Source organism: Anabas testudineus, chromosome 14, assembly GCF_900324465.2.
Source record: "Anabas testudineus chromosome 14, fAnaTes1.2, whole genome shotgun sequence".
Classification (NCBI taxonomy): domain Eukaryota; kingdom Metazoa; phylum Chordata; class Actinopteri; order Anabantiformes; family Anabantidae; genus Anabas; species Anabas testudineus.
Genome location: NC_046623.1, coordinates 17,141,989 through 17,155,713, shown reverse-complemented (window position 1 = coordinate 17,155,713; position 13,725 = coordinate 17,141,989). Strand labels below are relative to the sequence as shown.

The 13,725-nt window shown below is 43.0% G+C and overlaps 1 protein-coding gene across 1 annotated transcript in view; it reads right to left on the bottom strand.

The window, feature by feature from the left end:
• Window positions 1-2,128, bottom strand: part of pdlim4 (PDZ and LIM domain 4) — a 36,296-nt gene extending 34,168 nt beyond the window's left edge. The window contains exon 1 of the mRNA XM_026370669.1: window positions 1,885-2,128. Coding sequence (XP_026226454.1) covers window positions 1,885-1,986 — 102 coding nt within the window. The 5' untranslated portion in view covers window positions 1,987-2,128. The remainder of the gene's footprint in view (window positions 1-1,884) is intronic.
• Between the last annotated feature and the right edge of the window lie 11,597 nt (window positions 2,129-13,725).

Below are 13,725 nucleotides of genomic sequence, written 5' to 3'. Positions count from 1 at the left end.
TAAGACATAAACTACTGTGTCCTCTCCTCCATGCATGTCTCTGTGTAATGAGTGCATTCAGGAGAAACTCAATGTATCAAACCGTGCTTCAAACACTAAATGCAACCAGCTCTCATGGGGTGAGGTGAGAGGATTCCTTTCATACCATTTCTATTTTACACTCCTGAATTTGATTTTGATCTGCTCACTCACGTAAAACAGAGCTTAATCCAACGGGATAAAATAATTAACACGTTCTGGAAACTAGAAGGTGGACTGATGCTGGGACTCGCAGCCAAAACTTAGTGTATTAATGACATTACATAGTTTTGCTAAATAATCTTGCATCTCAACAGCTGCTTCCTTCTCTAATTGTCAAGCCAAGATTTTAGGAATGAGTCAGAAATCCTTATTAATTCTTTTGCACAACTCAGATTTTTTTTGTTACCTTTTCTACGTATCTGTAAAAACACATGCAGTTCATTTGAGTGATGCCATCATCACTGGCTTACGCAACGTTCACAGGGTGAAAGCCTTCCCCCGTGCATGCCATGGTTTTCATTCTGGCAGTGTTACAAGTATGCAGAGATTAAACTGGTGATAAATTGTCAGATTTTATATTGAAACCACAACTTGCTTGTTGTGCAAATTACTGAAGAATGTAGGCGGTTTACATCACAAAACCTGAGCTGCATTAGGCAATAATCTGAGTTTAAAGTAAGAATCAAATATAATACAGTCAAGCCCACAGTGTAGAGTTCCCCCTTTTTTGGTGCTGGGTTCAGTTCTGCTGGAAATTCGGCTGCATGCACAGAGAGAGACAAATCAAAGCATGAAGCACAGAAAACTAGTCATGCCAAAAGCTGTGGCCAAAACAAGACATGTGTATTAGTAACATGTTTGATTTCTGGATTGGTAAACTCCAAAATTCAGCTGCTTCTCACTGACGTCCACAAAACTGGAGTCATCCTACGATGCATCTCATCACAACTCTTCTTAACAGAGGTAGGTTCAAAAGATTTCAGGTGAACTTCAGGAGTTTCTCTCAAAGTTGTTAATCGCCGCTCATAAATCTAAAAATTACACCTCTAGTTCGAAGTGCTCGGGCTCTATAGTTAAAAGGTCGTGTGGGGCTGGTGATACAGCTGCAGCACAACACCTGGAATCCCTCAGCAGCACCAATGAGCTCTGATGAAAAACAAATGTCAGCACCCCACCGCCTCCAAACCCCCCCTCTGCAAGCCCTGCAGCAGGACCGGTCTGTGTTTACCCTGGCCAGGACAAACTGTTGGCTACTGCCAGATCCACTGCCAGCACACTGACTCCTGACCCACATTCTGAGGGTCAGGAAAGTTCACCAAGGTTTGAGAATACTGCGAGTACTTCAACCAATACCAGTAGTACTAACAACCATTAAAGAACACAACTAATCCGAATGTAAAATCCAGATATAACAACAGTTTTAAAATATCAACCTGCATTTACACATCAACAATGATTTATTATTAAATATTTAATGTATTAAATAAAGAATCGCGGACTGAATCTTTGTATTTGTATTATGATACACTCTTGGTACTGGTGATGTGATGGTCGGCCAAGTTCATCTACCCAGTAAATGCACTGGCGGATTTAGCTGCCAGGAATTAGACGGCACCATCTGTCAGCTTTTAGAGTGGAGCTCCTGTTCAAACGCACAGACAGTAACAGACGTCAGGGACCTGTTATTTCACCGGTCAAAGAGTCTGAGTATGGACAGAAACAGATGGAAGCGTGGTGATCATCACGGTTTCATGAGGAGACATAAGAAAACCTCGACTTCGAGTTCCTCCAGCGGTGCGCACTTTGCGCACGGTTCAATGAATGGACACAGATCGACGCAACAGAAGCAAAGTGAGAACCTACCCTGGAGATGGTTAATGGTGCGCTGAAATCGCGTCCTCCCACCAGCCGAAAACCCCATGGAGAGGGTCCCTTTAGAGTCACGGTCTGAGGCATGTTGGGCATATTGACAGATGACAGACAGACTCAGAGGGGAAACGTCCGTGGTTCCTGGATTTTACGGTTAAAAAGAGGCGACGTGAACTATCCAGAGTCCTCAGCCTAGCTGCTAGGCAACGCTGTCCCGGCTGTGAAAACTTTCCTCCCCTCCTGATTCAAGTTTAAATAACGAAGCCGCCTCTGACGTGGGATGACGGGGTGTCCTGCCCGCCTCCAGCCGGTCTGCGCAGAGTGGGAGGGGACGCGGAGACCGACAGCGCACTGACAGGGCAGATGATGGGGGAGAGAGAAGACTGCAGAAGTCCGTTTAGTTTAACACTAGTGGTGAAACAGTGGGTAAGGTGACATGTTGTACATCCCATCATCAGCTCAGAGAGTCTCCAAAGAGGAAGAGGAGAGTCTCTTACTGTTCATTCAGTCCTGAATCCACTGACTTAATAACTTGTGTATGTGTGAAGCCACAGACTGTATCAGCAGACGTTGAGCACAGTTAGATAAAAGTCTGTGGATTTTACATTTGGTCTTTAAAAAGTGTCCCGAGCCACAGGAACCGCTCTCCAAGGTCATATTTACATGTGCTATAAGGAAAGAGACAGGGTGTGAGAGGCAGTCCAGGTCCCCAGCAGGACTCGAACACCACGTTAGGGTTACGTGGCATGAAGAATAAACATTTAACTAACTTTACCCACTAAATAGAAAGTACGTTTGTAGAGCCGCTCGCTGCTGACGTGACTACAAAGCTCGTGAGGTCAGAGCATCATGTACAACAGTGAAGATGTGCTGTAACCTGATAGAAGAGGCCTCTTCCATTTGTCAGTGGATACACAAATATCCTCTCTGCCCAACTTCTTGATTCCTTCATTTCCCCAGACAATTACAGAGTGAGTCACTGAGCTGGAGCTGGATTCTTCTACTCCAGAGGGAATGATCTCATAGACACTCCAGGGACTCTGTCTTTTAGACAACTGCAGGCATGTGAAGTTCTGTCTGAAGCTCTGACTCAATTTGACTCAGACACTAACCTCTCCCCCATCACGGATCCCAACAGCTCTGAGCCACTAGATCTCAACATCAGGTAACAGCGTCGTGCATCATGAGTGTCGTGTATTAATGTGACAAAGCACCAGAGAAAGTAATAACTGATGCACAGGAGCTGTGATGCAAACGGATTCAACAACAAAACAAACAATAGAGAGAAGATGAGTCAGATGACGTCCAAATTCAGAAACCTGCAAATACTTGCTGACATGAAGTGTCTGACATACAGGTGGAAAATAGACCCGCTCCTATGAAATGATAGAAATCCAATAATCCTGCTGCATCAGGTGTCAGAACGCGGTGCTGACAGACGGCCTCTTACCCAGGATGCACCAGGGGATGACTAACCAACGAACTAGAGAGGACGAGCGCGCCTCAGTCTGTGCCGGAGATTTACAGACATTTCACATATTCATCTTCTTCAAAGCCTGTTTCTAATAAATCTGAGTCAAACTACAGAGAGCTCCCGTCTCTCTGTTCTTTCCCCCCAGAGGGTCATCATTCGACATACCCTCTGCAGCATCCAAGAAATCCTTTTAAATGCCTACAAATCTATTTACTCTGGTTTTAAGTGTGCTACGTAGCTAAGAAGAACCTGAGGGAAGCAGGTAAGACAAGCGGTGTGGTAATCATGAGCTGTCTGCCTCCGTCTGGATCAAGTCTGTCTGTGAGTGATGTCATCCAAGCTGTTGCACAAACATTGCTCCTCTGGCTTCTTCACTGTTCATAAATAGAGTTTAATAGTTATTAATGTCTTGAGACAAGACCCAGTAATATCCAGAAATGTTTTTAACATATTTTCAACAAGAATCCAAGACAGGAACATGTTTTTAATAGAATACCATGAGGTTTTTACTGTTTCGTATTGTTAAAACAGTCCATTAAAACACTCTCTCAGAGGACCATCTGTCGCTGACCATAAAGAAACCACCAGCTACCATGTAATCAATATCTTCCTAACCCTGCTTTCTATCTCAGATACTGTATAGCTTTATGTCGACTGCATTGAAACTGCTAATTATTTGTTACGACCCCGGCTGGAGACAATGGGGCCACTTACAGTGCTGAGCCTGGAGCATCGCACGGGGAAGTAAATAGTTGTAGGGAATCATGACGTGACGGTTTCAATAATGCTGGGTCAGAAATGAAAAACAGATTATTTCATTGCATAAGATCCCAACACACACCTAACGGGCTCTCAGAAGAAAGACTTACACACTCACCACTGACTATTTGACGTGATTATAAATAATTGATAGAGAAGAACGTTTGATACCAGAGGAAATAGTTTATCTGAGGAGTGTGTGTGTGTGTGTGTGTGTGTGTGTGTGTGTGTGTGTGTGTGTGTGTGTGTGTGTGTGTGTGTGTGTGTGTGTGTGTGTGTGTGTGTGTTCACTTTCTCCATATTTACTGAATCAAAGCGTCAGTTCCTAAATGTTCCAGGTAAGCTGCCAAATGGTGATCAGTCGAATGTTTTCACTGTAGAACTATAAAGTCCTGTGGCTGAAACCTTTTTCTTCTAATAAATGTCAGAATGGAAACACTGAAATTTATTCATTTCACATATCAGTCATTTTCACATCAAAGTCGTCGCTGCATAACGATTGTGGTTCCAGTTTGCCAAGCTGTTGAGAAAACTGTTAAAAGAGAAACTATCATCCTCTGCACTGTTATCCATCATCAGACTTGTTATTGAATGGCTGTTTCCTGGCCACACACACAGATACACATGCACACTGACCAGATGTTGGCAATGAATATTTAATGTGTTGCTGCTGCAGCGCTGGGATGAAAAACATGTCTCCAAGTGCAGTTCATTAATATGAAATATAATTACATGAGTATGATATATTCATTCACTGTTGCTGGACGTGGCTGAAAGAAAGAAAGACTGGGTGAGTCGTTAGACCAGCCGTTCATCAGTCGACCCCTGTTATCACTGTGGGGAAAAGCTTCAGTCCTGTTTATCAAGGATAACTCTGAATCCAATTCACACTCATGGCTTATTTAGAATCTCAATCCCAACTTTATGGAAAACAGTGGATACGTTTTGAATTACACATTTCTCCTAAACATTTTCCATTTATGTGCTTTTTATAAAGAAGTAGACATGTGGGGTATTTACATATGTCTAGAACATGCTGTTACGTGGTGTTTTATCTATAAAGTGTGTTTAGCATGTAGGAAACGAACATGACACACGAGACTGATTTACAATGAGGGACTATGCTTCAGTTCACTGTGAAATAAATACAGACTCCAAAACAGAAACAGAAAGAAACCGACAGCAGAGTTAGGGTCTAGACTATGATCTGGAGGTTTAATGTTCAGTGCAGCTTACTGAGCCGTGACCCAAATGTCATCTACCTCTTTGTCTTATCAATAACCTGTGGCCACACACCTCTTAAAGCATCTTAAATTCAACTCATTTCATTCAATTTGATTTTCTCTGCAGCGAAGCAGTGACTTCTGTGCTGTCTCACATGTTTCCCTCCCTCTTTTTCTAATTCCTTCTCACACACACAGCATCTAATTAAACTCACCAGGATGATTCATCAAATCATTTCCACCAAACCATCCGCCGAAACCTAAACGAGCTATAGATAACTCCTCTTCAGTGTCACAAACAGAAACCCTAATTGATACCAAGCCTGCTTATTACACCAGCATGAGCCAATCTGATGCTGTGACTGAGGTTTGAAACCAGCACTCAGGCAACGCTGCACTTTCTTGTAAACAATCCACGTAAAATCAATCAGTGGACAAGCTCACATCAACAAGATGTGGTCACTATTTAGATTAAAATAAATGTCCGAGGGCTCATCAAACAACAGCATGTTGGGACTGAACGATGTCATTTTAGCTTCAAATTGGACAAAATTTACCAGAAACTGCTCAAACCACAACAATTAAGTCACAATTACACTTAATGGTTGCGAAGAGTCCAGGTTTGCATGAGAACATTAGAGTTCTCTGGTTGGACTTCCAATCACAGGCATGTGTTTTTGTACAAGAGATATTTTGGATTTCAACTAATCCCAAAGGGAAAAACACTCTTTTTTGGGGTTTTGTTGACAGTTTGACAGCGAGAGATGCAGACGGTTATGTGGCCCCTAGTTCAGTTTAGTCTTTTTTAACCGAAGCTGCTCTCTGAGCTGCAGCACATCAACTCTCACTAACGATCATCACACTTCAACTGTTTGGGTTCATCCTGTTTGCTTTTTTAGTTGAGTAGCTGAATTAATGAGAAGACTTGACCCATAAATGTTCACCTGCACCTCATGTTTCTGCAGCCAACTGTAGCTTATATCAGACTGAACAAAGCTTGACCTCAGTGGTGCTGACACAGCGTTGAGGTAACGCGCCGATGAGGCGGTTATGATTTTTGTTATCTGCCCTGTTGTTGGACAACTGATCACAGCTGTGGTTGCATGCAGATGATGCTGCCTCAGGAGCAAAAGATGTGAGAGGACTGATATGAACGGGCCTTACAAAATAAAGAAGATTAAATTAATGCCAGGAAATGAACTCCTGCTGATGGAGATAAAGAGAACTGAAACAAAGGGAAGTCATACTCGAGGCTCTGAGTTTGGTTTGGAAACCTCAGATGTCGATTGAATTTAATCAATGCTAGATGCCCCCCACACAGATACGCTGTAACAATCCATTCTTTGTCCTGTGCTGGATGTTTCCGAGCTGGGAAAGACACACAAATGTTGTTTACACATGCCAGCTGCTGACATGTGAGTTCAGCACATTCACTGCTTTGTTTGTATTTACGGTTGATTTACAAGAAGACCTCCGCTGCCTCTGTGACTACCTGTCTGTCTCACGCTTCCTAATAAACACACACTGTAGGATTTAAATATACCACACGGGGAACACGATTCCAATATTTTAAACAATTTACAGCAAAAACACAAATAACTGTAATGAAAACAACGGCCCAGCTGTGTGATAAACATGTCATCACCGCATTACGACGCCTTGTATGTTTTGTTGCATGGATTTTAATAGAAAGTTTGTACGTTAGTGAAGCCAAACATATTAATTTTCTTCACAAGCCACAGGTTTAAACCAAACCAGAGAAGCGGGCTACTTACTGGAAATCACATCCTTGGTTGTTTTGAATAGCACATATGGAAAGTATCACAGTGCATTTGTTCAGTACTTAAGTACAGTTCTGAAGTACCTGTACTAGAGGATGCATTACAGGGACCTGGAGTCTAAAAGGTTAGTTTCCTCTGTACTGGACCCTCTCTTTGCATTGAAAGTCCTGCTGGTGCTCCTGACTTGGTCACAGGCCTCATATTGTCGTTGAGAGCTCCTTTGATCCAGTACTTCAGCATCAGTCCACACCTACAATCAGTGACTAATCTGAATCACCGTATGCACCCCCCTTCATCTGCAGAGGAGTGAAGGCCGAAGTGTTCCTTTACTTAAAGGATCAGGATACTACTCCACCGGCTGCATACTGCAGTAGTCTCAGTACATGAGCTTTTCTTTTACAGTAGCTGCGTGTTCACAATCCCTGGTAGTAAATTCATCTTAAGGGATTTAACAAGCTTAGTGCTCCTCGAGCCCTCTGTCTCTTCATTGTGGTTGGTAATTGGAAACCTCTTTGTTGGTTGTGGGAATGTTAAAGCTCACGCTGCATACTTGTACTGCAGTACTGCGGATCCTCGCTCGCCTGTAAAGCTGCTGGTAACACAGAGACTGAACACTGTGCAGAAAATAAACCTTACAAAGGGAGTTTGGTTTGTTTCTTCTGTGACAAACTCTGCAATAAAAGTTCTTTGAACAGTTCTAACAGTGTTTCAGTTTACGTCGCTTCAAAGGAGAAGCACAAACCGCCCGACTCTACGTTCGAGTCTGAGGCCTTACAAGAGGAACAGGTGTTATGAAGCAAAGCTAAAGGATTACACACATCAGAACCCGGAGGGAAAGTCCCCGATCTGTGAGTCCATCAGTTGTTTTCAGACAGACACACAAGGCAACAATGAATTTCCTATTAAAAGAAGATTGGAAGCATTAATTAATTTTGTTTTTGAGAAAGAAAATTACTTTATGTTCTTTTACTGCTTGTCCTGTTTAGGGTCACGGAGAAGTTGCAACTGATCCTCAATGTCCTTGATTAAGAGGTGGTGTTCACACACCAATTAACCTGTTAGCATGTGTTAAGGTTGGAGGAGGAGTCAGAGTGCTCAGATGATACCTACACATGCAAACTCGTCCTGCTGTGAGGCCACAGTGCAGCGTGTTGTGGTCATATATCTGTTTTTGATGTGATTGTCTTGGGAATTTGTTGTTGAGCTGCTTTGAACTATGAGTAGTTCCAGTCACCAAGTGGACGAGCTTTGAGCCAGCGTTGGACGTCTGGCATCTCATTCATCAAGATGTGATGAATAAGAGTCCAGCTTCCTGAGACCTGAGCAAAATCTGGCATCAATTAAAGTAATTCTCATCCAGCTTCTGCTTTAATTCACATTTCACCATCCAGTTTTCTGTTTTTGATCTTAGATGCTGCTGGGAAAGTCTGATTTCAACATTTTGACACCGGTGAAGCTCAAACCACCTGTGAACATCCACAACACACGACACAATGTCTCGGCATCGAGGGTTTTGTTGGACAAATAAGTCCTCAACTGGATGGCAGCTAAAAAATAGCAGACAAAACAACAAGACCATGAAGAAGGATGTGAGATTTTCCCACATCTGCAGGTGAAGACTGGTGTCCACTGCCTGTGTTGCTTTTCCCCTCGGGTGTCCACCAACAGCAGTGACCAGTTAGTGAACGCAGCTCTGAAGCTTTGAAGTGAGGATGGTTTGGTCCTGTCAGGAGGGTTTTTATGGTTTAAAGAACAACACATGGTTTTCGTATCAGTCCGTAGTGAGACCCCAACAATTTAAACACACACTGTCTTTTACTGTAAATTCTCTTGATGACAACGCTGCTCGGACTGGATTTAAAAGCTCGAATAAAGTGTAACATGTGGTTTGAGACGGTCTGTAACTGAACTCTAATTTAACCTTTTTAGGGGCCGTAGTGGAAACCCGGCTAAACTACGAGCATTTCCCACAAGACCCTTAAATAATTCAGATTTTAACGGACAGTGTGTGCAGTCACCAGTAAGTGTAACTTGGGGAAATGTCCGTGTTCCTCTCGGAGGAGTGCTGGAACATGGGATGAATTACAGCTACTGGTCAGCAGCTGTTTAACACCCCCAGCACCGCACACACACACACACACACACACACACACATAGGAGACAACACACACCAGCAGGCCAATTAAAATCACGGAGGGAGTCCTTGTTTAGATAAAGCATAATGTCAGAGTTGAAGATGTTTCGGCTTCTTCTAAAAAACTTCCCACTGAAGAAAGAAGTCGTGAAGTTGAACCTGAGACAAATATCTTTGCATAAACAGTTTATTTGTACTTGTTTCTGTTCCCTATTCCTCCCCTTAGTTTATCCCTTCATCAGTTTCTAAATGCACAAGAATTCAAAACAGTACTTTGCAAGAAAGAAACAAAAAGACATTACTGAACAGTGCACAGACTCACACACTACCACCACAGACCTCTACAGCCCCCGACTTACACACTGTCAGGAAATGACCCAGTGTCTGGCTTTTGTTTCCTTTCATTTCCTAAAAGCCGGTTTACCTGCCTTTCTCTCCATTATTGCATCAAAAACATCATCTGAACTAAACCAGGCTGGAGCTCAGACAGTTCAACCCAGTCGAACGCACGTCGATGTGGAAGCGTCGCCTCAGCTGGGAAAGAAATCTGCTTTTACTTAAACCTTTGCAGGACTGACAAGTGATTTGTGCCTGGCACAGTTTGACTGAGTAATTATAAATGAAATGAAATTAGACATGTGCGGTGATTTACTGCTTTCATATCTGGTGTTCGGTGTCATCTTGTCATCACTAGATGATTCTGACCACATATAAAACTCTCGTCTGGTGCAGTTTTACCTGAAAACGTCTGTTGAATAGAAAAAAACAACTAGAGTTTTTCTTACATAAATGCTCCTGGGTTTTTGGAATCAATCCATTTAAAGCTGCAATTAGTGTGTGATGAGTTGTTTCAGCATGTGTGTGTGTGGCTGAAGATTTCTGAGACGTCCCTGAAGAGGAGGAACCTGTTTACAGCCTCGTTGCAGCTTCACAGACTTCAGTGGCTTTAGAGCAGTGAGAGAGATTAACCTCCTTTGCATAATGACTTCCAGACTATCGCGTGTTGCTTTCTTTTGAGGAGTCCAGCTCTGAGTTAATCCTGCAGTGAAACAAGCTTTTTATAGACAGGATTTGAGGTCTGACTGATTTATATCTCAGACAAAAGTAAGACATTAAGGCAACTATCAACAGTGAAGACACGGCATCTACACTAGTTCCAAAACACATCATTCAAATGCGGTGGTGTAGATATTTGGACCCTAATTGAGGCTGTTAATATTTAAAATCCACGAGTCTGCAGGATTTAGGAGTCAGCAGTTTGTCAGTCATGAGCTAAAATGGGTCAGCTGAGTGTGGGTTTGTTGTGAATCCACACCTGCTGAGACGAACAGTGTGTTTTATTCCACATTTCATCCCAGTAGAGATGAAATTTCTCATATTTAGGTCAGATGAATTGAATTCAAGTGTATTTCCAAAACACAGCGTCACACACACAACAGGGACAGAAATAGACATTTAAAAAGCTGACGTGCAGCAGCAGGACCACTGTGGACCGTCTACAGTCACTAACCAGGCTCCTACTACCACAAAGAACAGATTCAGCTACAGGTGCGCTGATGTTTGCCATTTGGACCGGTTTGTTTGCTACTTTAGATGGTTCTGCTGATGTCAGTGAGATCATGTCTGGTCTGGATACACTCTGAATCTAAGCCAGGAAATAGAAAAACACCGAACCACAGATAGACATGATGTGTTCTTCTTGTTTTGAAACATCCAGATCTACAAAATCAGATAAATAGAAAAAAATCACTCACAATCGGAGTGACTCTACGTCGTCATATCTGATTGGCTCGGATCAAAGTTTAGTCTTTTGCTTTCTCTTTCTGTCTGTGTCATTCTCCCAGGAATAATCCTCACTTCCTTTAACAGGCTGTGGTTTTTCGATGCGTGTGTTTTTTGGCCTGAAGTGACCAGCGGTGATTCAGGATGAAATGGGAAGAGAACCTGGAGGCCTGCTCTGTCTCTCCTTCTCTCCGTTTGAACGGTTGCCATCCTCCCTGAGCTCCTTGATTGCTCCAGCACATGTCGGGGGGAGTGTATTTTTCTATGCCTCCCTGTGCTGTTACCAGTCAACCACCGTTTCCAAATGAGAACAAAGTGCTGTGGATGTCAATGCAACTTGACAACCAGCAGCAGCAGCAGCAGCGCTGCAAACCAAAGGTCACACAAAATCGTATTTTTCTAGAATTTGTGGCTCAATATTTTCATAATGAGGATGATTTGGCTCATAATTACAAAATTATGGATCATCCAAAGAAAATATGGACAGTGTGAGTAAACCAAGATTTACTATTAAATCTAAAAAGAAAATAAAAAACCAAAAAGGAACCATTCATCGCTTACTGCCTGCAGAAAGGACTCCTCCAGCCACAGCGTCTGCTAATCTGCCTTTCTCATTTACATCTTTTATTACTGTGGGAACTACTGTAACAGTAGACAGGAGGGAGGCTTGCAGTCCTTGTGCGGTACGACGTTCACAACCAGGGTCCTGTTTTTAGAAAGTCTTGTACTTGTTTGGGTTATAAACCAATTGGAGACCAGTTCTTCGAGGGGGTTGCTCTGGTTTCTGTGTCACCACATCACAGAAGATGATGTGTAGATAGAGGTGACCTCTTCACTGATCCTGGACGGCGTACTTCAGGTTAAATCACAGATGTCGGAGATAACGGAGCGTCAGAAGAGTCAAACCTCACCCTCACATCCTTCTCTCTGTATTTGGGCTGTGGCCTGTTTGAGCCTCCTGTTCTTTCACTGGTAGGAGCTGAGTCAATATTGGTCAAGTCGTAACTCACTGATGTGTTCAATGGTTAGATAATAACTCAGTGATGGCAAGCTTTGGACAAACGAGGCGTGTGCGAACAGATTCACTTCCACACGGTCACTCACAAACAGACGTGCACTCACATGTTTGTGCACATAATGAAAGAGACGAGAGGCTGAAGAATCAAACAAGGAGGACGAGAAAATCTCAATCAAAGAAGCTTAAATAAAGTAACAGATGTTAAGCAGAGATGGCAGATTTTTATTATTACTGACTTTTCCAGGTTGTATTCCTCTATCTCAGATGTTTTCAGGTCATTCAGTGTCTTTACTTCCCAAGTTAAACTTAGATTTTTTTATTAATCCAATGCTCAACATTTCTCAGCTTGTGTTGTTTTGTTTAAAGAAATATAGATGTTAGATGAGCTGCTGCCTGTAGCTGTGAACATCAGTCTGAGCGGTTGTTGTCTGTGTTTGTCACACGTCTGAAGGACTGTCCTGGGTGTAACTCTCACTGAGATGAGCCTCGTGTAACCCTGAACATGATAAGTGGGAACAGAAAATGGATGAATTCACATAGTGTCAGCGAAGTTGCCAGTAACGCACTAAACAAGCTGACTTAGCAAAAGCATTCCTGTGATTTCCAAAGGTGTCTGGTGTCAAACGCCACTCATTTGGAACTCCACGTTCCCTAAAACAAGAGGGAAGGATTAGTTGCAAATAGTATTTGAGATCAATGTGGTGCGAACAACACTTTGTCTCTTCTGTCCTGAGGGGGCTCATTTGGTCCGTGCTGACAGACAGCTCGTGTAACCCAATCTTCAAGTACTGCTGCCAGACCTGAGTCATTACTTGGCACACAGAAACACACCCACCCACACACGGAGAGCTCAACAAAATGTGCCATATGTGCTCCGGAAAAATGTTAATTCTTTATTTGAATCCATTGTTTGAATTAAAGGATGAAACAAAAAGCTGCATCTCCGCCCATAAACAGAGGAAACACACACGTGGGAGAGTGCACGACCCTTCTTTTGTGTCTTTTAATGTCTTCTTTCTGCTTCACTACCTGGTTGTAGTCACCAGACAGACAGACGCACAGTGAGCTGTTTTCTCTGTGTCTTACTGTGTTGTTTAAACTCCCACCAGGGTGAAATAAATAGCACGAAGGCCGGAGTCACTGTCAACCCTCTGATTTCAGCTGACAAGGTTTGATTAAAGTGAGCGAAACCCAAAACTTTCTCTGTGTGTGTTCACTTTCAATCACTCGGGCTCACACACACAGGAGGTCAGATAGTGCAGCAGACAAAACAACTCACACACTCCAGTACTGCTGTACCATCTCCGTCATGTGTGTCCTCTTTAAGTGTTGTCTGCAGAACTAGTGGTCGTCTTCGACCTCGTGCACGACTCACCAGCGTGAACCTTCACGTGTGGAAGCGCTCGCAAACATCTGGAAAACCTTAAACTCAAATGAAGGAATTGAACAGTGGAAGTAGATGTTTGATTTTCTGTCTTTCTGTTTCTCCAAAACATGATGCTACTGGTTCAAGAAGTGGTCAGAAAACAGATTTCCTGCACTGACATCACGTCAAAGACGAACACGCTGCTCCACCGTGTCCTACTGTTGTTTACTGCTCTCTGACTGGTTTCTGTGTGACATGCCTGGCATTCAGTTTACTACGTGTAATGACTAAATCACAG